Below are 25438 nucleotides of genomic sequence, written 5' to 3'. Positions count from 1 at the left end.
ACCTTACAGCTAAATCCAGTGTTTCAAAGGTTTCTTTGTACCCGTAAATGCTATCCTTAATAACTAATGGCTTCTTTGGCTTTTATCTTCCTGCAGAGGCAAATGATTTTTATAAGAGCTTAAGTTGGGGAGGAACTGGGACTGAACTAGCTGATCTTTTTTAGTCAACAAAACATAAGAACTAGAGTTCTTTTAGTTGACACTAAAAAATCCCTCACTTTTGGCTTAGGGCAACACTGTATCTTAGGGAAATTTATAATGAAGTGAAATATTTATTATTTAATTTTAAAGAGATATTAACACGTAACAATATGTCTTTAGAAATGGAAAACAGTTTTTTTTCTGTTTCTCTCTTCTACAAATATATTTTGTTTTCTAATGTTACTCTAATATTCCATGGAGTTGGGAAGAAACTAGAGTACAAAACTATTCATTGGCGAGGCCATGAATAGAACAGCTGACAACAAGTTCTCTTGAAAACCACCCTGTGTTACTATAAAGTGAATTACCAGAAGACAAAGAAGGAAATCTCCTCCAGCAACAAGTTGATTATGTACCTACTTATTGCACCATTTTCAAACTGATCAAGAATGTGCACAGTAATGACACCATTATTCATTTTCTGCTCCTGGAAAGAATGCTCCCAATAACAATGAACGTGTTGTTATTTATTAATAAAGCTTTTAGAAATTCAAGGATCTTAATTCTAAAAATATAGTTCAAATGTATATTTTATCTTATTATTTGAAATATGTCATATATCTGCTAATTTACAGAGAAAATTAATGATTTTATCAATCAAAGGTAAATCTTTGGTCAAGTACAGATCCATTTAAATAATTCACAAACAACCTTAGCTCAGGATACAGGTTAGCATCAACACAGGAGGTAAGAGCAGGCAGATACTTACTGTGACAGACATATGCTTAGAACCTATGTGGTTCACTTTTCTTCTAAGAGATTTATTAAATATTTGAACAAAGTACTGTAATGGTTATTTGACCTGAGAAATTAATAACTGAATGATCCTCCAAAGAGTTCCTAGTGAATAGACTTGCTTTTTAAAAATGGAACAGCAAAAGATTTTCTTGAGCATTTGGTGATGCTATTCTGTCTGCTACTGTGACTGCTGGATACTGAAGCAGTATTTGTTTTTTTGGTTGCAGGTTTACCTGATCACCATGTATATTAAAAAGGAGAAGAGCTTAAGTGTTGCTGTGAGTCCTGAAAGAAAAGCTGCATAGTGGTACAAAAAGATGGGGATAACAATGAACATAATTTGAACTGCACAGTCTTTAAAAGTGGAAATAACTTTTGACAAGATAAAATACAGCTGGGCAAAACTCCATATGAATCCACATAGTACAAATGATCTCACAATAATTTTTGATAAAATTGACCATACACTTTGAAGAGAATGTGGAAATCAGCAGTGTTAAAATTTCAGCAACACTTCCTTATTTGTATGTTTCTTTTGCTGCTTCCCTTTTCTTGAAAAAAGTGTTTCATAGTGTTACCAGTGATGATCCATGTCACAGAACATGCCATGGTAGCAGTAACAAGGCCTATTCTAGCGGGAACATTCTTACTGCACTGATGGCTACTTCACACAGAAGGGAACTACTTAAATGTGAATGAATAAACATCAAAGACTAATAACACAGCAGGACTTGTTCGTTACACCACCTTGTGTAGTTAAAAACTGCTATTTCCTTATGCTAATCATTTAAGTCCATCTGTTGAAATCCTGCCAGCCACATGTCTAACATAATGACAGAATTTTTACTTCAAAGTGTCATTCACAAGTCTCCCATGCCTATGAAATTCTTCCCATGGATAATGCTATAATTGTATAAAATAAACTGTAATACATTTCAAAATGGTAGGTGAAACATGTCAATGGAGCAGTTATATCTTTTTAGGAGAAGTGACACAGTATCTTAAAAAAAATAGATAGGCCTGTGCCAGCTCTGCAGACTGCAGACAGTTAGAGCCAGGTGTCTCCTCCCCTCACCAAGTAAAACTGCTCAGGCAACTCCCAAGTACTCCCAGTGCAACATATGCTGCTGCTGCAGGTGCTGCTTTGGCAGCCCTGTGAGCTTAGCTCTTAAAAATGTTCTTACTCAGTTATCATTTTGTCAGATGGCCAACTTTCTTCATGAGGAGAAAGACAAAATGTTTGAGGCTGAACTCCAAATGTTTTGCTAGCATAGATTGAGTGAAAGTGAGGGGAAAAAAAAATCACATTTCCAACCAACACAACTAGGGAGATGAAGAACAGTGTCATTCAAGTAGGCAGTAAGTCTGGTGCAGGAAAAGTTTCTTTTGCAAGCAGGTATCTCTCCAGCAGAGGGCTTTATTGGTATGATTATCCTAAAACTTCTCACAGTCTCTTCAGCCATAGTACATTGGCATTTTGTAAAACAAGAAAAGGCAGCAGATTTGTTCTTGCTTAACATTGAAGGCTAATTCAAATAAATGTTATTAATGTCAGAATAACCTCTAATAACAAAATTGGTCAGTGTAAATGAAGATGTTAGTTTCCTTGATAACTTTATCATGTATGTATATGACCATGTTTACACAGTACACTCTTCCAGATTATCAGTACAGAATGGTACAGATAGCTAATATTCTAAAGAGCAAAATGCCAGCTGCTCTATATCCAAACCAAAGACTTAAAGAGGTGATTTAAACATCATTAAACTTTTTAACACTTTATTTTTTTATTAAAAAAAAGGGAGAGGAATTTTTTTACCTGGGTAGATAGTGATAGGGCAGAGGTTTAGTTTATGTCTTATGAAGAAATGCTTTACTCAGAGGATAGTGAGATCTGGAACAGGTTACCCAGAAAAGTTGTGGATGTCCCATTCCTGGAGGAGTTCAAGGCCAGTTCAGATAGGGCCCTGAGAAACCTGGTCTTGTGGGAGACATTGCTGCCTATGGTGGTGTTAGGGGAGATGGAATAAGATGATCTTTAGGATTTCTTTCAATGTGTCTTTTTTTTTTTTTTAATGATTCTATGTTGTATTGCAAAGGGAGCTAAACTGAGAAAATTTCTTTATGAAGTTTATGATTGCTTCTTGTAAAATTTGCTTAAAATTTCAAAATGAAAGTATGTTTTCTTTCAGATGTGTATGAGGTTGAATGGAACTCTTTTCTTCTCCTCCCTAAATATCTGTATACTCAGGCTCTGCTAGAAGGAACAATTTGTCCCCAAAGTTCAATAATGGGTCCAGTAAAGTTTAGTTTATTCATCAATGACTTGGATGAAGGAACAGAGGCCTCCTCAGCAAGTTCACTAATAACAGAAAACTGGGAGGAGTGGCTGAAACCCCAGAGGGCTGTGCAGACCTTCAGAAGGACCTTGACAAGCTGGAGAGATGGGCAAAGAACTGTCTGAAACTCAACAGAGGCAAATGCAAGGTCCTGCACCTGGGCAGCTCCAGAGAAAAAATTAGGATGAACTCTTTTTTTGTGCAGTTACTGAGCTTTAGAATAAATTGCCCAGAGAGGTTGTGAAGTCTCTCTCTGGAGATATTCAAGAACTATCTGGGCACAATCCTGTGCCATGTGGTCTGTGTTGACATTGCCCGAGCAGTAAGATTGGACCAGATGATCCTGTGTGACCCCCTCCAACCTGAACAATTCTGTGATTCACACCCTTACTTCCATTCTAACCCCCATGATAATAAGCGAGGAGGAGATAGGCAGGAAGGGGTGGAAGATTTGACAATATATCAACTATTACTCCTAAGTCAGGGAGGTGAAAGGATGCAGGCCCCACCTAAAAAAGGATTTGTCCATGACAGGACTCAGGATGCTTTCCTGTGCGAAGCAGAAATAAAATGGATCTGAATGCGTATAATTTATGTGGGCATACTAGCACCATCCCAATATATTTTTCCTTATATGTGCTATCTTCCAAACTCAGATCACAGCTTTGAGATGTATTTCCTATTGCATTTTCTTACTATTTTCACAAGTCTGGATTAATTGCAAGCTTTTGTTTTGCAAGTCTGTGTATATCACATAAGTCTCAATAGATTGATGCTGCTACATTTTAAACAGAGTGCTATATTGTAATTCCCATAGTTTTATTAATTGCTGTGGTTTCACTTTCAGTTCATGTTTGTGAACAAGTGCAAGGTTCAGAGTGTGGCCTATGCTTAATAACTTCAAAGATCTCTAGAAAATTCAGTGAGTAAAAATCTAAGTTAATAAGATGTATAAATAGTAAATGATAGGGTAATGCGTGAGAAATCTGTTGACTGCAGAACAGATCATGGAGACAGTAAATGCTTTCAGAGAAGTACCCAATATTCAATAATGCTTATCTTGGCTGAAATTTAGTCTTTGATACCTTTTACAATAATATGATCGATCAGTGCTTGTAAGCCCTCAAGAAGTCTATTGAAGCGGCTTTGTCCTCTTGATTGGTGCTTTTTTCCTTTGGCTGTTCAGTATATTGTGTGAAGGATACAAAGTCAAACTAACAGGAACTTCTGAAAGAAATACAAGGATCTACTTTGCTTGGGGGAAACATCAATTGAAACTGGAAACAAAGAGGAATGAAAATTATAGCAGAAATTTGCAAACTTTGATTATTATTTAAAAAATGAAATATTGAATGTGTGTCATGTACATTATGATAATGTTAAATTATAACAGTAATGGTGTCAAATAGTTCACATTTAACGTCCTCTTTAATGCCACATACATTGTAGAATCATAGAATCAGAGAATGGCCTGGGTTGGAAGGGACCTCAAAGATTTGCAATCTCCTGCCATGGACTGGGGCACCTTTCATTAGATCAGATTGCTCAGAGCTCCACCCAACCTGGCCTTAAATATTTCTGAGGATGAGGAACCCACAGTGTCTCCAGGCAACCTGTTACAGTGTCTCATGACTCTCACAGTAAAGATTTTTTTCCCTAATATCTACTTTAAATCTACCCTCTTTTCAATTTAAATCAATTTCCCCTTGTTTTGTGACTACATGTTCCTGTAAAAAGCCCCTCTCCAGCTTTCTTGTAGGTTCCCTTCAGGTACTGGGAGGCCACAATTAGTTCACCCCAAAGCCTTCTCTTTTCCAGGCTGAACAATCCCAGCTCTCTAAGCCTTTCCTGATAGGAGGGGTTCTTCATCCCTCTGATCTACTTGGTGGGCTTCTCTGGACTCAGTCCAGCAGTTTCATGTCCCTCCTTTGCTGGGGATCCCAGAGCTGGATGCAGACTCCATCTGGGGTCTCATAAGGGTGGAATTGAGGGGAAGAATAACCACGTCACACTATTTCAAAGTTATTATACATAAAATAAATAGTGACAGTAAATAGTGACATTGACACTATTTACTGTCACTAACATCTGCACTACCTTCAGCTTTTGCTGTTATATTTTAATGCAACTTTTTCAATGCCTACATTTTCAAAAATAAAATTCAGTAGCTCTGTATTGAAGACTATATATATTTTCTGAACAGCATGAAGATTTCTTGTGTACCAAGTCTTCTGCCTGCACATTTATAGTAATGTACAGAAGTTATTAGTCATCATTTGCTTCAGAAACAAAATTTATTTTTTCCATGTAAAGGCACATTATTTTTTTACTTCCAGTGATAAGGTTTAATATAATAATTTAAACATCTATCATAAATTCTGCTTATACAATATTTAGTACTGGAAATGTGGATTATTCATTTATTTCTCTAGATAAACACTATTTTTGTAACAAAGTAGTGTACGTAAATATGCATGTATGTGTATATAAATATATATGTAGTCTTGCTGATGTCAGTTTTCATAATGGGATTTTACTACAGGAATCATGAGAAAAGGAGGTGTCTGAAATAATATAGCAAAAGCAAATGCAGAATTCTTCCACTCCCTGCCAGCTATTGTTGGTCTCCTATTTGAAGGATGGATATAGCTTGGATAGGATTTTCTTTATTGTTTTGAAGCAGCTGGCTCTGAATCTAAAGAAAACATCATGCTGAGCTACCGGGAGCTGCATTCATTCTCATTTGAAAGCAGGTCATGCATTCATCTTTGCTCTCAATTTCTGAATAATCTCAGCAATATGTGCCACACATGCTGCTTCAGCTCTCTGAAAAGACTCATACTGGTAGCATGCCTTCGCACGCTTATTAGTGGTCTGGGCTTGTCTTCCTTTTACTTCAGATTCTAAGTTTGCACACTTTCCACAATGAAGCAAATTCAAGGTCTGCCTATGTCATTAACTGGTTTTTTTTTTTTTTTTGGTAGATACACTCAGCATTTCCTTCAAAACAAAGGGAAAAATAGTATAATCACTGTGAATTCTGTTATTGCTTTTTAAAAGGTATCCACAGATTGAAGCAAAACCAAATGAACTGTCAGCATAATACCCAACACCAGATTTAACAGTGCATTTTCATCTTTAACAGGAGCTTCATTACTGAGAACTCAACCTGGGAAGCTATTTAGATCCTATCCCCAAAGGTGTCTATTGTTCTGTATCAGTCAGTGACATACTCAAATTAGTCCCCAAAAAGCTCTCAAAATAAGAGGCATTGATTTTTTACTTTTAGGTCTTTTGTTTCTGTACTGTACATCAACCAAAGAGGAAAAAGAGAGTTAGTAGCAGCAAATGCTAATTTAGAATTTAGCTACATATGTTTGGTATATTGTACTCTATTCACACAGCTCCAAATAATAAATTCAGGGAAGACAATGTAAATTGGAGGCCACTAAAACATTACACAGACTACTCAATTTTTCCCAATTTGATTGTATAACAATTACAACAGTGATAATAAACTAAGGTGGTATGATGCTATTATTTAATCTCTTCTACTGGTAGCATTTCACTGTGTGTATATTTATGCTTGTGACTGAACTACAAGACAAAGTCCCTGTTACTGATTTTACCACTTTATCCAAGTAAAGCATCTATTCAAATATTTAGAGATGATCAAGATGGGTTTATAGTGTGGGAAATTAAACATTTCTAGAATCTACAATCTCTGCAATGTTAAGCATACTAGCTGTTGGAGACAACCTAGAGAAAACTCAGAAGATGGAAGGAGACAGTAAGACTAAACAAATGCTTCTGGAAGACATAGTTTGGAACAGCGTCTTTCCTAATACATCTATTTACCATTTCACGAAATAAAAATCAGAGAAAAATCAAACAAACAAGCAAACAAAATCAACAAAAAGAAACAGCAACACCAAATTCACATATGAAAACAAAACCACTCAAAACCCAGCAAAATAAGTAGTGGCTGCCAGATTTCAGAATAAAACAATGGATTCTTTTATTGGATCTTATAAGCAGTATTATCCATGAATCCAAAGAAAATAGTAACTGATGAAATACACTTTTCCATTAGGAGGCACTCTACCATGATCATCTGAGTTGCCCTCATTTGCTGTTCACTAACCAATAGGACAAAGGTAGATGAATTGTGCATCTGCTATAAGAGAACAGTTGATATGTCCATGTTAAGGGTTATTGCTACCACGTTTTATAAAGATTGTCATTTTTTAAAATGGGTGTACCTAAAGTTTCCTTACTGCATTAGTGTAAATGAAGGAATCAGCAATGAAAATAGGTACTTCTCCATTGTGCTTTTATCAGCAGTCAGCCCCCTACAGTAAGTTAAGAAAAACAAAGATCATTTGTGAGGAAAATATAATGGCTGGTTTAGCACTTATAACAACATAGAAATTAAAGATGTCAGTGGCCTTGGGTGATTTATTACCTGGAAGAAGATTAATACTATGTTTACCTTTAAGAAGAAAAAGTGTAATGGAAGACTGCACACCATAGGCCAATTATCTTTATCTCTGTCCCTAGAAAGGTCATGGGCAAGACTTCTTGGAACTCATTTCCAAACATGTAAAGGACAGAAAGTTAATCAGGGGCATTTAACAATTATGAGCTTCTCAGCCACTCCTCACTGGACTTACTGTCTAGACCCTTTTTCCAGCTTCTTTGGACATGGTCCAGCACTTCACTGTCTTTTTTATCATCAGGGGCCTAAAACTGAACACAGAATTCAGTGCAACCTCACCAGAGGCAACGACCCCTTCCCTAATCCTGCTGGCCATGCTGCTTCTGACACAAGTCAGGATGCCATTGGCCTTCTGGGCCACCTGGGCACACTGCTGGCTCGTGTTCAGCTGGCCGTCAACCAGCACCTCCAGGTCCTTTTTCTCTGGGCAATTGATTTCTGTAACAACTGCAGTTACTGTTAAAGACTAAGGCAAAGAAGGCATCAAGTACCTCAGCTTTGTGTGCCTCGGTTTCCACTGTTTCCCCCCTCGTGTCCATTAATGTATGAAGATTCTCTTCATCCCTCCTTTTGTTGCTAATGTATTTATAGAAATATTTTTTTATTCTATATTTTTTTATTTCCTGCCACTAGGAAGATTAAGTTTTACTTGAGATTTGGTAGTTCCAATTTTCTACCTGCATAACCTCACGGCACAGAAAATCATAGAATGGCTTGAGTTAAAAGGGAACCTTGAAGATCATTTAGTTCCAACTGCCATGGACAGGGACACTTTTAACTAGACCAGGTAGATATCTTTGTAAGTCTTCCTAAGTTGCCTGTCCCTACTTTGAAGGGTCCCAAAAGGTCACAAACTCTCCTTTTTCTTTTTCTGAGTTCCAACCACAGCTCTCTGTTGATCCAATGTGGTCTTCACCCCGGCATGTTTTTCAGCACATGCACAGTATGAGATGGCATATCCATTTAATTAATATTTTAAATAAAAAAAGGAAAATTTGCATTTCTTCAAAACAAGTAAAAATAATATTTGTTACTAATATTGGCATTCGTAGAATTTCTTCCACTCTCTGATTTTTCCCACTATCTAATTTCCATTTTGTCATTAAACCATATTAAACCAGAAAAATTCTCAACAGTGCCTAATGTACCATGTCTGGTAGCCTTCCCATTGAAAAGAATTTCAGAAAACAAGCCTGTAGATTATTGGGATTACTCACCAGTAAGCTATACATTTAATTTCTCAGTTCAAACCGTTTTTGTTTGCCAAACGTGGTAAGACTTAGAGTGAAAAACAGATGCTTATCATTTTTCTCCAGTGCTTGTAACCTTTCCAGAGAATGTATAACAATGATACAACTAAGGCATTGCACAGGGTTTATAGCATACTGGTTTTTTAAAAGTTTACCATTCTAAGCTAATTTACTGCTTGCATTGCCAATGTAGTGCCTAGAGTGCCATCTTTATTTCTTAATCTGCAGATATTTGAAACTGTTGAGAGATTTACAAAACATAATACAGAACAAATGCTAGTAAGAGTGGGATAGAAAATGGGCTTTCACCTTACAAATGCATCTTTAACCTTTTCTAAACCTTGGATCAAACATCTCTAAAAAGATGGAATAAATGAAAATAGGAGGCAAGTGTTTGCTGGTAAAGAAAATAATCACTCATAGTCAAAGAATTGCTGATGACCGTAGTCTCTTCACTCTTTTTTGGCCCTCTTCATATGTTATTATTTTTAGGTTTTATTACCCTTTCCAAATCAGTTTAATATTTAGAATAAAAAATAAATATTTTCCAACAGACCACTGGCAGTAAAGAATTATTTTTTATGCCCCTTACTTTCATAGCTTTGCAATTACTTACTGTTGGTCCTCTACATTTACTTGGAAAGCAAAGATGGCCGAGTCTGTTTCCTGAAGTCTTTTTGTTCTATTTATGTATTATTTGAGAGAAAACAGCAATTAAATTTCTTACTTTAAGGCCATCACAAGTAGATTGTTGATGAGAAAATGAGAAAAACAATAGGAATACTTAGTAGGAACCAAAGCACCTAGTATCTGGGGAACATATTCTGCAATGCTCACAGAGAACAAGACAGAGCACCTGCAATCATGCAGGAAACAGTGTTTCAGGGACACCTATCCAGAATGACTTATACTCCCTCTGGATAAACTGAATTCTGGAAGAAATCAAAACAAGAAGACGTATAAAGCAATATTCATGACCTACACAACACTGTTGGAGATAAATAGATGAATAATTTTTAATCATAGACTTGTGAGGGAAGTCTTAGAAATGTTTTGAAATTTAGTGGATATAGAAATGTCCATATTTAATGCAAAATGTTTTAAAAAAACCTCCATGAAGGATCTTGAATTTATGCTTCAGCGAAATCACTGCTTCCAACCAGTTAAAGTGAGACCTATAAGTGATGGTAGATGAAGAGTTGGGGAGAAAAATATTTTTCTACTGAATTCCTTAGGCATTCCTCTGAAATCAGTGCAAGATCAAATAGAGAACAAAATGAGGCTGAGGTCTGACACTAAATGGCAGTTCTAATGTTCCATTTTCTCTCCCCTAATTCTCCAACACAGTAATGAGTACAGAGAAACTATGTTTCCATATTAGACAGAAAGTTATTGAAAATTATATCAACAATGAAAGTATTTTACTTCAATGCTCAGACCCTGAGGAAGATTATTTTCCAAGAGTTATTCATCTTGTTTCTAGCATTAGTGTATCCTAAGTTCTGGTTACTTCAGCATGAAGTAATGCAGGTGTACACAGTTGGAGAAAAAAAAAAATCTGTAGCTGGAACTACCTAGTACTATGTACTACATTATTTTCTGAAGAGAAATGATTATTCCCCTGGGTTGAGCTCCCAGGAAAAGCACCTAATTGACCAGTGCAGATGAACAGAATCTGGATGAACACTGATCTTTAGCTGTGTCCTACAGAACTGAAATTGAGATTTTTCAGCATGAAATCTTCAGAAAATAGCAAAGCATTTTGGTTAAATCCATAAAAAGAAAGAATACATTAATATACACAGTTTATAACACTTAAGAGAAATTCTAATAGAATTACATTGTGTCACATTCAGGCATAGAACTCAATGCCTTATATCAATATATATAGATATATAGATACTTAAATTTAAATAAATAGAAATAGTATTTGTAATACTATAAGGTTTTATGGTAAAAGTATCCTTCCAGTATTATTACTCAGTCAGATGAATTATTTATGTTAATTTATAAATATGGAGTAAAATTATAAGGTAGTAACTAATCAAATTAATGCATACTGGCCTATACATTGGTTTTAAAAAATTGTATGCCCCCCCGGAGACTGATTCTGAAATGTCCATTTTAAATGATGAACTTAGATGGAGAAAACATTTTTATTATTACTATGGGTTTTTAAATGACCAATTTACCTTGATAATACCCTCTTTTTTTCCTTTCTCTTTCCCTTCTCTAAGCCTTTGCCCATCTCTACAAAGCATCAATCTATACATCTGAAAGACAATGGGCACTTACTCTTTAAGAGAAGAAAAATTAAAATATGCTCTAATGTTTTTCAAAATCTCATCTTTTTAAATGCAGGCTACAGTAAAATTAAATAGGCATAAGCTAGTCTGTAACATTTTCAATAAATACACTTTAAAAAGCAAAATCAAAGTCAGTCATTCAATCCATCAAATAAAACCTGCAGAAATTCTGTTGTTTTAAGCAGTGACCTAAAATAGACAGGCTTTAAAATTTTTTGTGTTACCAAGGTCAATGGACAAGTTTAGCAGAAGCTTTTTTTATACAGACAAGTTGAAATGTACTTTTATCTTGGTCCTTAATTAAATTAAGGAGTAATATTTTTCTTTTTTATTTTCATATTTCTTGTAACAATTTTTATTGTAAAAAGTCATCATATCTATCCAATTATTAAAAATACCCTCAAGGATTCTACAGTAAACTGTTTTCTTGTAGTCTGAGTTAGAAGACCTCATATGAAGCACAGCCTTTATTTTCCTCCAAATTGAGGGCTGTCACTCAAGATACAAGGTAGTAAATTTCTTATGTTAGCAAATTGCTGGTAGGTTTGAACTCTGCAAAAGAGTAAATAATGGATTTTAAACAATAATATATAAAATTTTTTCAACTGTCACATTATATGACTTGTTAATATAAGATAACAAGTACAGTACAGTAATCTTATTTTTAAGTGATGCAAATTTTGATAGGTTTGTTGTTGCTTTTGTAAACAGTCACTATAAAATGCTCAATCAGTTAACTTTTAGCAGTATATTTGTTATTTTTGTATATGCACTTAGAATATATATCTTATGTTGTGGTGCGCATTCAATTTCCAGTTATGTTATCTTCCCTGTCTGTAATGTTCTCCCCATTTTGTAATCCTAAACCTATTTTGATGGTTCAGCCCTGGTCTCCCCCTCTCCCTGAAATGGTTCCCTCCCATTCTGGGCTTGCTGCCAAGCCCTTGTCTCCTCCCCCGTTTCCTTGACAACCGCCCTTTTGTTATATTCTCCCCTCCTCCTGAGCCCTGTCCATCTCCCGGGGCCCTGCCCATTTCTCTAGAAACTTTTCCCTTCCTCAGAGGGTGATTGGGCAGGTACTCCGGGCCCCTCCCTAGCTTTTATATCATTGGTTCTTGCCTGTGCCAGTTATGTCTGAGTCCCCTACTCAGTTTCCCCCATTGGTTCTTGTACTGTATGTTCCACCCCCTTTATATACTGCTGTTTTTCATTGCTCTGCGCCTTTTCTCGCCTGGATCCCTTGGAGACAATGAAGTCACTGGATTGCACCAGCCGAGTCAAGGTCCTCCTTTCTTTTAAGTTTCTCCACTTTTGCCACTCCTCTCGACATTGCTGCCCTGCCGAAGGCGCTGCCTGACGCCCCGGTGCATCAAGGTAGTGCCCCCCCGCTGCTATCTGCTGCTGTGCTCCCAGCTAGCCGGCACTTCCTCCTCCCCACCGCGTGGGGAGTTGAGACCCCTCGACGCAGCAGCACGGCAATCTTAGAAACAAAAGAATGCCACAAATATCACAAAGTTTTGAAGATTAACAGCAAAAATATCACTAGTGATATGTCTTTGAACCACTTGTGTAACATGCTTTAGTATTTCACATGATTTGCTGAATTAATTAGCAGCATATTATATCGTAAAGCACTGTGAAATTTTAAATCTTTTTCTAGGTCTTGGATTTTACTTAGGCATTCATGTTTTGGGTAAGTTTGGATTAAATATTCACTGTGTATAACTAGAAAAAACTGAAATGTTCTGTTACAGGTACATTCCCACCTACTCAGTCCCTTGTATAATGAGGATGTGAATGTGATTCCTACTAGCTCATTTTATTTGGCTTCCATATCATAAAATCACAAAACAACTTAGGTATAAAAATAAAGCCAAAACCCCAAACCAATACATATATAGGGTAGAGGCATCCTGTGTCTTTTAAGGCACTGAATTTTTAAAAGATTTGCTTAAAAATAGAATATAACAATTGACAACAGCTATTCAGATGCAAGATTTAAAACAGTTTTATTCTGGGACTGGGCAGATGGGTGATTTGTATTAGATTTGTGTTTTGCTTTTGGGTGTGTTTTTATTCCTACTAGATTTTAGTGCCTCATTTCCAGACACTACTGTCTGCATTTCTGTAGACAATGCTAATTCTCTAGCAGATTGCACTTTACTGTTGAATTTTAGAACAGTAAAACGATAAGGAGAGTGGGTAATTTTAACTAGATTAAGTGCTGCCATTGTAAACATCACTAGTAAAAGCTGAAAAAAGAGAGCATGCATTTATTAAAATAAATAAATATATATAATCATGTTTGGGATATGTGTCTTAATGTGTTGCCTTTCTTCACGTTCCACTTTTACAACTTCTACTCATTTTCAATTTTCTATATTTCCCTTTCCTTATTTAAGTAGCTGAATATCACAGTGGGTATTTAAAATTGTTTGATATGTTTGAATATCAAAACATATCAGTAACTTGAGTGACAGAATGAAAATTTCCTCTACCTTTGCCCAAAAGCTCTAGGAGACAGGTATTCCGTTAGGCATATTGTACACATTAAGCATCTTCAGACACATTATTTGTTAGGTCTACATACTTCAAATCCTGTGATCTTGACCTTCTGGTTGATTTGCTAATACAGGCACAACCCCTCTAAAACAGATCTGTTGCCTCCTTATGACTATGGTAGATTCCTTTACCCTTCATGCAACATCATACTAAAAGAGCAACATATAACTTCAATATTCTTCTCAAAAATATTTCTAAAATAATTCCAAACAATAATTCACTTAGAGAACTGCTTTTATTTTATTTGTTTTTTTAATTTCATGTTAACCTTTTTTTGAATATAGTTCTGTTTGTAGTTCAAAGTGTAGGGGCATGTTAATAGTTATTAAATGCAGTTTATTAAAGTTTTTTTTATATTAGCAGCTATCAAATAAAGACTATGATGGACTTGTTCTTTATTCCTTTATATTCTTGCCATGTAAGTAAGAAAAATACAGGATTTGATGTGCATTTTTATTATACTATTTCATTTGATAGTGTTACAGCTGGTATTTTTCACATGAAGACACCAGAGTTTGTCATTATAAAATGGATAAATAACTATTTATTATGATTAAAATAATTTCCTATTCTTATTTATCTGATAGTAAAAATGAGATTTTGATTAAATAAATAAAAAGGTGTGATATAATTAAAAATAATGTATACACATATTTATATGCATTTCATATATATATATATATATATATACACACATATATATAAAATAATGATACAGACAGTATTATAAACACGCATAGCATGCTAACTTTGTCTAACTATTCTCCATAGAAACTAAATTTTAGTGATCAGCCAGCTAATAACACTGAAACAACTGTGTTCCCTTTCCTTACAGCACCAGTGAAAAGTTAGTTGCTGTTGTTATGGGAGGAATAGAAAGGAGAAAAAAACATGCCATTGTATAAATCACAGAGTGGCCCACAGCCTGGATACAGTGTATACTTCTTGTCCTGTTGGGTTAGTAAAGGAAAAATAGTAATTAAAAGGGCAACAAGGATGACTAAAAGTTTGTGATGGCTTCTGAAGGAGGAAGGACTGGGAAAACAAGAAACCTTTACCCTAGAAAAGAGAAGGCATAGAGCAATGTGGCAGTGGCCCAGAAAAACAAGGAAAGCTTGGCTTGGAGTTCTCTTTTTATTCTCCTTTTCCACACTAGATATGCGATAAAGCTGGCAGCAGCAGTAGTTAAAATTTTCCGAAGGGAGATATTTTTCCATGCAACAGAGAAAAATGACTTGTGGGTCTGTTTGCTGTACCATATTGGCACAGAAGAGCTGATATGGGCAGAGATCTGTGGAGATTGCCTAGTCAAAGCCCCTTCCTCAGAGGAAACGTTTATAAGTGTTCAAGGGAAAATGGTGCAAGGAGATACTCACTGACTCTTACTGAACAAATCAAAACAGGCTCAGGAAAACCTCCATTTGAGAGAACATAAGAAAGTACTGGAATACAAATAACATGTGCACATTTCATTATTTTCCTGGCAATCCTCTTATGGCCACTGCTGGAAATAGCACACATGGTTATGTGGTTGATCAACTGAATCCATACACACTTTTGTTTTCATGTAACCTAAAACGTACACACAAAGCAAACACTAAAATATTCATGCGTCACTAAGTGTAAAGAATTAGGCAGTCAATTATGAAATCAGCTAAATCCATCTTGTTATCTACATATAAATGGAGTAGCATCTGTTCTCACAGATGAAACAGGGTACTGCATATATATTCATAGCTCATACAAATGTGAGAACCTATTGTTTTATGACTTGCCAATTTTAAGAGATTCTAATGGTCCAGCAAAGTTGTTTCTTCCATATTAATAAATGACTTGCTTCTTAAATTTACTTCAGTGTGCTGAGGAACTTAGAGGCATAGTGTGGGAGGATGGATTGTAAGAGAATAGAGATAGTGCTGAAGGCAATCTCACCCCTGAGGAGTTGCAGCTGTACTAATTATCAAAGAGTAGGAACAGGCCTGCCTTTAATATGTCACAGCTGTGTCCAGTAAGGATGGGTGTTATAAAAGAGTTGGTTAGATGCTAGAGAGGAGAGAGTGTTGGCTGGGCTTTGAGGTGTAAAAGTTAGGTGGTTGTGCAAGGGACAGAAAGGCATCAGCTAGCTGTGCAGAAGAGAAAAGGAGTCAGTGTTGTGAGAAGCTGACTGTGGGAACTCACAGAGAGAAGGCATGAAAGTTTTATATTAAGATAGTAAACTGATGGTGACAGTCAAATTGGTGCTAAGCACCAACACTAACAATTGGTAGCCTCATTTGGGGATGAGTCCCAACAGCACAGCTCTGTGTAATATGTATTCTGCAACTTAGACAGCTTGCAAGGTCTGACCATTCACCATGTAAATGAAATGAAGCTTTTCAATTAGCAATCTTTCAGCACAAGACTGTGTTTTTTCTGTTACCCAGCATACAAGACCTGAGTGAGCCTCAAAACAAATACTTTAATATTAAGTCACTTTTTGAGTTCATGGGGGCATACGCCTATGTAAATGTTCCCCATGTAAAGCTTTTTGAAATACAGAGGAACTTTTTTGTGTATTTCTTGGAGGTACTGCTGACATGAACAACTCCAAAGAATAGCTCTATTTCCTTTGGGGTAAAAGACTGAATGTTCAGTACTGCTAAATCACATTTCTGCTTAAAAATACTTTAAAAATCCTAAACAAGTTTGATTCTGATTTTTTTTTTTAAATACAGTTTCCTAGGCTGCCTGACAAGACTGCACTTCTTGGGTCCTCTCACAACTTTTTGCTTCATACTGGTAGTATATTGTTTATCTTGTACAAGCTCTAAGACAAACTGTTCTACATTACCATTTCTTATCTTATATGCTATCTGCATACCACAGCCACAGAATAATATGTCTTCCAGGCTCCAGTTTTTTTCTCATACAGCCTCTCCATGCTTGAATTGTTTTGTTCACTTTCCTAGGTCCCTCTAGAGGTCCTAGCTGATTATGAGGACTGCTGCTCCTTGCTCAAACAAATCAAGAAAATTAGAACACATACCTACTCAAAATAGGATGCTCTAAAATCTAAACTCTGCTTTCTTATCAGTCGAATAAAAGAATAGATAGATATCATAATGAACATTTAAAAATAATTGCACTTTATTTGGAGGAAATGTAGAATAACATATTTCTATTTTAGACTTTGTTTTCTAAGATCTCCTGAGCTGAAGGAAAAAAAAAGGCATTTTTTCATCAGTAATTTTGTTGATCAAGTATTCACACTTACTTGTCTTGAGTATAAAACAATCTTGCATAGATGCTGTCAAAAAAGCTTCAGTTATGAAAAAAAAAAGTAGTAAAAAATAATCCAAAAAATAGATTTAAAAAGCACCAGTACTCCTTTGTGAATCAAAAGACAGGGTCAAACTTATTTGTGGTGCTACACATCTCTCAAACTCACAAACAATAAATACATTAAATTATAGCAATAAATTGTGAAAAGAAGATTGTAAAAAACAGAATTACATCAAAGGTTTCCTCATTTTTTCCCAAAAAAACCACATTTACAAACCACGTATGTTCTACAAAATGCCAAAAAAAAATACAATGAAGCTATAATATTCAAGAATATACTCTAAGGCAAGATCTCTCATAGGACTGTTGCCATTATTTTCACCTGATCAGGCTGAAAGCGCTACACAGATTATCCTTCCAAGACACTATGACTTCTGAACCTAATCAGCAGAAAGTACTTGAAATGAACACTTGAAAAAGGCCATGCAAGAATTAGAGGGGAAGGAAGAATATTTTTTCTCATTATGCTTACATTTTGAAATCCCAAGTTAAACTGAATGGTCTGGGACTAAAAGATGCAAAAGTGGAGATGAGCCACCTGTGGATTAAGTACAATGAGAAATTTCAGAGTATTTTATGTAAACAGTTTCTCTTCCCCAGAACACTTGGAATGTTCCATGAAAAGGCTATGGAATTCCTATTACATATTCATTATATCAGTCATATGAATATTGGATTGAATTGTCTTCTGAGAGGCTCCCTGAGCCCAATGTTATATTTATTATTAATTTGCTGATTCATATAGTGTTTGTTGTTGTGGCAGCCAGCACCTTTAATTGAGAAGACTGAAATACAAATGAACATAGGTGGGCATCCTTTCAGATGGCAATCTGTTTCCTGAAGCACTGATTCAGTGGCAATCTGCCCAGCATAGAACTGAATTACAACTCCCAGCATCCCTCTCATTTCCAATAAGTTGTTTTATTTTTAAACAAGGGGTTTGAAGACAGAATGATATTTCAGTTAATACACAATTCAAGAACTATCTCAAAGGGTATTTTTCATATTAATTTCACAAGAAGCCTGTAGGGTTGTTCATGTAATTGATTCACACATAATTCAAGGAAAGTTGAAGTGTTCATGGCACTACTGAGTAAAATATCACATACATCATAGATGAAGCTGGCTATGGAGCTTACAGTTAAGGCAGCCTGACACTTGCCCATTACTGGACCATTTTCATTACTTCCTATTTTTTGATTTCCAAGCTATAAAATTGAAACATCTCAAGACATATCTCCAAAACACGAAGACTAAGCAATACTGGATTAAAGTCTTTTTGCTGCCCATTCCACAGTATGTAACAAGCATTAAGACTCATTATTTATTTGAATGTTTGTGTTTTTTTGCTAGCGTAGGAGATACTTCTCCCTTCCTCTTTTTTCTCAGTTCCACTTTTCTATCCTCCATATAACTCCTATCCTTGCGTTTGTACATGAGCATTATCCAGACTGCTTAAAACATGTGAATGGAAGGGTAAAAGAGGAGTAGGGGTCACAATTTGACATTCACAGCGCAGTAGCAAACCTGACTTTATGATCTTTTTATGTTTCTTACTTCTGTTTGTAGTCATTACTTGGAATTGTAGCACCAGCTGAATGATAAGAAAGGGAATTATGTCTGTTTTCTAAAGTATATCAATATAGGAGAGGAAATCAGCTGAAAAAAGTCCTTTCCCTGGACCCCATCAGAAGAAACTTATGTAAAATATGTTACTTCTTTTTGCAGGATCACAGCTGTGTCTTGCATCAACCCACCATGCTGTAGTATTATAACACTCATGAAAACCTTTGTAATCTTGGCAACACTAAAAATTCTGATTATAATTGCTTTCAAGTTCCCTGAATCTAGTTCCATGAAGTCCATCTGATGGTCAATGCTGGGCTCAGAAGCAAATGCATAATAAATATGCTTACAATGTTTGGTGTAGGCTCCCAAGGAGAAGAGGGGAAAATATAAGCAATTTAATTTAATTCAGAGGATTCATCTGTGAACGATGAAAGGGTGCTGCTGTACTTAAGCTTGAAATAAGGAGTCTAGAGTGAACATGAACTGGGAAAGAAGAAGCAGGAGAATGCACAGGATTGAATTTTCAAACTGGCCATCAAACAATAATGAGTGAAACAGGTTATGAGGCATCTGAGTCACAGCAGAAATCTTAGTGCAGGTAGTAGCCCACTGCAGAATCAGTAGTGTGAATTACTTTAGCATGTATGGGAAGTTCTAAGATAAATGATAATATTTTTTGAGTTGTCATGAGATAAACATTATTTAATATTTTCATCAATGACATAGATAGTGGGATTAAGGGCATGCTCACCCTGTTTGCATATGACACCAAGCTGAGTGCTGCAGTTGATTCCCTGGAGTAAGGTACCCAGAAGAGCCTTGAACACATGATTTTATAGGAGCAGATATTTATGTTTCTCTCTTAATATTGTTTATAAAATAAGTTTTTAGTATTAATATTTCTACAAATGTAGCAATTGAAAAGGGACTTAGATATTAGGATTTGACATAATAATAATGACAGTCTGTAAAGTAGCCTATCTTAAAACTCTTTCACAAGTATATAGGATATAAAATTACATGCTTTTAGGCAGAAGTCTAACAGCTGGAGAATAATGACGATGGATCTTAGGACGTTGTTTTGTATATGTGTATGTGCACATATAGCATGTAAATTACCTGTCATCAAAATTTGATTGCAAGTTCATTTTCCCTTTGAGTATGAAACACATGAGTACATACAAAACAATAACATAATAATTTAAGCTATTTTAAGGTCACGTTATGTTAGACATTTCCACACATGATTCTGAAAAGCACTAGAAAATAGCTTTTCTGATATAAGAGTCTAATGTTAAGCAATAAATGGTTCAATATAATAATCTACTTGACCACTAAATTGAGCACCAAATCCATTTGGGTGCATATAGTGTACATGGTATCAGTATTGCCCTGAAATATTAACTAATCAATTTTAATTTAAGCAATTATATGACAGTATTCATACTAACCTGCAATGAAATGTTCTTCCAGGTCCATCAACACATACACCTCCATTGTAACAAAGAACTGAGTTCAGTGTGGACTCTCTGCAAACATCAACATCAACTTCACAAAACCTGCCAGTGTAGCCACTCAGGCAGACACAAACAAATGCATTGATGGCATCTTGACAAGAACCTCCATTGATGCAGGGAGCTGATTCACATTCCTGAGAAGAAAAATAATAATAATACATTGATTACACACATTAGTTACTCATTCAGCTCAACAAGTGCAAGAGACTGAATATGAAGATTAGGAAAAGTATTGGACTTTTTTATTGTCTGATAAACAAAAGTCTCTAATTTGACTCAATTTTTGTTATATAGAGATCCTTTGATTACAGCTCACACTCACTATACTTGTTCCTACTCATTAATCTTGCAGAGATGCAAACATAGCTTTATATAAGCAGTCTTACAACCAAAAGTATGCAATCCCAATCATGATTAAATTTTTAAAGCATGTTTTTGAGCCACACTCTTACAATTATCCCTTCTAATTTTTTACACTAGGGCCTACTGCTGAAAAAGAAACACATTAGTAAGGCAATTATGGACAGAATAAAAAATTACTTATATAAATGAATGCACACAAGCCTTTTATCAGTATTTCCTGATAAATGTTTTCTCATTATCAATTAATGCCTAATATTGCAAATAGAAACATGTTTATGTGTTCACATAATAACAATTTCCTCTGATAAGGCTAATGTAAAAATCATCAAATTTAAATCATGCAAATTAGCAGCAAGTTAATATTTCCTCAGAATTACAGGAGAATTTAGTTAGTGCAATATACAGTGTGAGAAATATGTGTTTGCCCTTGATCACAGAAACCTAGTTTTTACCTGTATTCCAAAGGACTTCTATTTTGCAGCTGCAACCCAAATAGTCTGGCTAAATCCAGTATTTTAAATTTATTTTCACAGTCCTGTAACTTTAGAAGGTTTATTCTTTAAGGATATCCAAGGGCACTCACATTTCCTGCAGGTAATACAGTAGCTTTGACAGAATGTAAATACAGACATCCATGGGGAATTGTGAGAAAACAACTTATTTTCCTATAAGCTCTCCAGCTGGGTGTATATAGGATGATTTATTAGAGAGCATTATATAAGCTAATTGAATTATATATCCCACAGGAAGATGGAGATAGCCCTACAGACTGCCAAAATTTCTGTGTCTAGGTTCTAGAAGTAATCTTTTGCTATATTAATTACTTTTTTTTTTTTTGGCAGACAATAGTGTTTCTTCTTTGTTAAAAAAATTAATTCTCAGTTCCAACTCTCTGACTTTTTTCTATTATACTAACTTGTCCAATCTTCTTATTTTGTACTCACTTGTATTCCACACTACAAACCCAAAATTTATTTATTCTCATTAGCAGAATAAATTAAATCTACATTAGTTGATGGATCAAATTTTTACTTAATTTTGATTCAAAAGTTAAATTCCAAAAAATACTTAAATCATCAAAGTAACTAAGGATAAATTCAAAGCTCAGCCTAAAGTTCACAGCTTTGGTTCAATGCACTATCACAGTTGTACCAAGTATTGAACAACACAAAACCTTTTAATTTTCTTCTGTGAAATGTATTATTCTTTTAAGATTTTACAGTAAGATAAACATGAGACAGTTTGTAGGAAAGAAATCCCACCTATCGCTTTCTAGTACATTCTGATGTGCTGCAGGTAAAAGTTTGTCATTAGATTTGCAAAAAACCAGAGTACACTATTATCAGAGACATGCTAGTCTGCACTGCTCTTAACTCATGCAAGAAAATTGTGTCAGTGTAAAGGCAGAATTCTGTTAAAAATGTCACAAATACCTTTATCCCAAAGTTTATGAGCTACCACACTACCACTAAATTCTGTAGTTTTTAGTCTAAAGACCAAGAACATGAGATGACAAACTGAAGTTGTAAGAAAATGTTACCAAGTTTTGCTTATCTTAGATGCCACCAGAGACTGATTTTACAGCATGACATTATGGAAAAGCTGGCTCTGCAGAACATTCCCAGCTAACCTGATTATCTGAAGAAAAGTTCATTGAAACACCAATGCTATTTTCATTTTGTATTCCTTTATATAATAGGTGATTGAATCTTAACTATGACCCCTAACCAGACAGGTGCCAAATCGGAGCAACGATAGGGACTCACAATCCTAGAAACACTGCCTCTCTTCTTCAGCACAGTAGGAGAAAAATACTTTCTTGGTCACCTCAGATGCCCAGTTCCCAACTCAATAATATATAATTTTAACCTTTTCTTGCTTAGAAGTGATCAGATAGGGAAAATTGCCCCTGAATAACTAAGAAAAATGAAAACTACTAGAATAATATTCACAAAAATGGGTCTTTTTAGCTTTTCCAAAACACAAATTTGTTGATATATAGGAGTGTCATAATTAACGACTTATTTGTATTTAAATTTATAGGTTCTTATTTTCAGGTGGTCTTTTCAATCTTTACAAAATTTGGAACTTTAATTTGAACGAGAATTTAAAAATGCATAACTTTTAAGCTTCTGAGACAAAATCTTGATCTGACAGCAAACCTCTTAAGAACTTGTGCAACTTCTACCAACAATTTGCTAGCAATAAATGTTTCAGAACAAAAAAAAAAAAGAACCAAAGCTAACACACACACATCAAAAACCCACCCAGAAATCAAAAAACCAACCAACCAAAAATAAGCCACCACAAAGAAAATAATACCAAAATGAAACTCCTCCCAAAAGGCACAAAATTACTTTCAGCTCTGAGTTAGATTTCTCATCAGAATTATTAAATGTAAAAAGCAGAGAACATGCTGAGACCTCCAGGGTCCACTGAGCAGTCATAACACTGAGAGGTCACAGGGCAATAACAGCAACAGCTTTGGCCCCCAACTTGTTTTTTCCCTCAGGACTTTCTTCAAATGTCCAGTACTCCTTTAATTATTATTCTCTAAGATTTCTTCATTTTTTTCAAGCCCTACTTTTATTTTGAGTTTCCTCTGAGAACACTGGAAGTCTCATGTATGGGGCTTTCAGTCTCGTACACCCCCTGGCCTCACCGCCCTGCTGCGCTCTGGCCCTAGCAGCAACACTGCTGCAGGCCTGCCAGACGGCTTCGTTTGACATGACAGATTGAGATAACTCGGGTTAAAAGAGCTGTTAAAGCAGCTACACGTGGCAAGGTTTCACTTGTAGTGGGTGGGGGATCCAGCTGGATCCGGCTGGAATTGGCAGTGTCTGGTTGGAGCAGCCCGGGCCTTCTCTCACAGAGGAGGCCTGGGCTGCTCCAGCCACAGCCAGTTCCAGCTGGATCCAGCCACCCACAGCAGGGTGTGGCTGAGCCCGCAGCCAGAGCAGCGTGGAGCAATGTGTTGACAAAGTGTATAGACATTTGCAGAAAAGCATTGGAGACAGGAGAGAGGAAAATTGTGAAAAAAACCCTTGCAGATTGAAAGGTCAGAGAAGAAGGATGGGGTGGCAGTGTCCACCAGGGATCCCTGGGAAGATCCTCAAGAAGACCATTGTGGAGCAGGTTGGCCCCTTCTAGCGCCTAAGGCCCACATAGGAGCAGGTATCCACACTGCCACGTGTGTGACCACCAGGTAGGTATGCCCTGAAGGAGGTGTGGGCCATGGAAGAGCCCATGCTTGACCATGCTCCTTGAAGGAGCTGCAGTCCATTGAGAGGAGACTCTGCAGAAACGTGTTTTCTGGCAGGTTGGAGGGAAAGTCTTTTAGTTTTTTGTTAACAGTAATTAAAATTATTTTTTCCTGGGCTGAGTCTGTTTTTCTTGTGACAGTAATTGGTAACCATGACCAATCTCCCCGTCCTTATCCTGATCCACAAGATTCTCTTATTTCCTCACACTCTCCTGAGGTGAGGAGGTGGAGTGCAGGAGTGGCTGTGCAGTGTGGATGTGTAGCAGCCAGACAAAGGGAACTCACCACACCTGGGTATTCATAGGTTGTAAAACTTTTTTTTCTGTCCTATCAGGGCAAGTAACCTGTCCAAACAGCTGTGATGCCTAGCTTTCCTGTGGCCATCACTGCCCTTTTTCCCTTTCTGTTTTGTTTGCTCCATTCAAGGGCACCTTCAGTCAAACCAGGGCTACGGCCACACATAGATAAGGAAACCAGGACAGAAAACTGCTCCTAAGGCCTTATCTTCTGCTTGTTCTGAAGGCTTTTTATTGCTTACACCGTCACCAAAATGCCCCAAATGCCCCACCCTTATTGTCTTCAGTTGAGGCGCTCTGCTTATTCCCAAACCTTCCTCACATGCATAAGGGATGCCCAGTACTCACACTTTACAGCACACTAGCGCTCCCCTTCCCAGCTCATCTTTCAAAACATGGATGGCTTTCATAAGCTCCAATGAAAAGAAAAGAAATGATTTAACAAAATAAAAATTATGCAATTGTAATTATTTGTGTAGAGTTTTTAACAACACTTCACTAGTCTGACACACTTTATACTCATCCAAATATCTTTTGAATATTCTTACATCTGACCTCCTAGGAGTAAAGCATGAGGGGGTCCCTTTCAGTAGGCATTTCTTAATCTGAGTTTGTTATTTTTCTGTGAAGCGTGGACTTTCTCCATTTTGACCTAACATGGGATCCTTTGAGTTTATTTGTTGTTAACAGGCAATGAACTTGGAAAAGATTTTAAAATTATAATGGACAAGCTATCAACATGGACTCTCATTGGAATGCTTTATAAAAATTGCTAATTCTGCTCTTAAGTGTTCAGAGAGGGGACCTATGACTTACACTGTGACTAGAGGTGATTATTTCTCTTTTTATGGTTAGTGGAAACTGAGACATTCTGCCAAGTTCTAGAATCTGTTTACTACAAAGCATGTCAAAAAATGTAGACTATAACATCATTTAAGTACTAGCTAAAATACTTCACAGTAAGTTAAATCTAAGAAAAATACCACTTTACAGAATTTTTAGGATAGATTTTTTTTCAAAACAATTATTGTATCATATATATAGTTTTCATATGATACTGCTGAAAACATAGAATATAAGGGTTAAAAATATTAGACAAATTTATGGATTATAGATCTGTTTCTAGCTATTAAAAGCAATAATCAATGTGAGTTCTTTGCTATAAGAATTTCCAGAATTCTTGATGGCTCTATTACATAATCAAAAAAATTGAGAG

General features: G+C 36.0%; 1 protein-coding gene across 1 annotated transcript in view; it reads right to left on the bottom strand.

Moving 5' to 3' along the window:
- The window catches only part of EYS (eyes shut homolog), a 700331-nt gene that overhangs the window by 378275 nt on the left and 296618 nt on the right, over positions 1 to 25438 (bottom strand). The window contains exon 28 of the mRNA XM_050973021.1: positions 20236 to 20435. Within this exon, the coding sequence (XP_050828978.1) occupies positions 20236 to 20435 (200 nt within the window). The remainder of the gene's footprint in view (positions 1 to 20235; positions 20436 to 25438) is intronic.

Source organism: Serinus canaria, chromosome 3, assembly GCF_022539315.1.
Source record: "Serinus canaria isolate serCan28SL12 chromosome 3, serCan2020, whole genome shotgun sequence".
Classification (NCBI taxonomy): domain Eukaryota; kingdom Metazoa; phylum Chordata; class Aves; order Passeriformes; family Fringillidae; genus Serinus; species Serinus canaria.
Note: the sequence above shows the minus strand (reverse complement) of the source record. Positions and strands in the feature narration are given on the sequence as shown.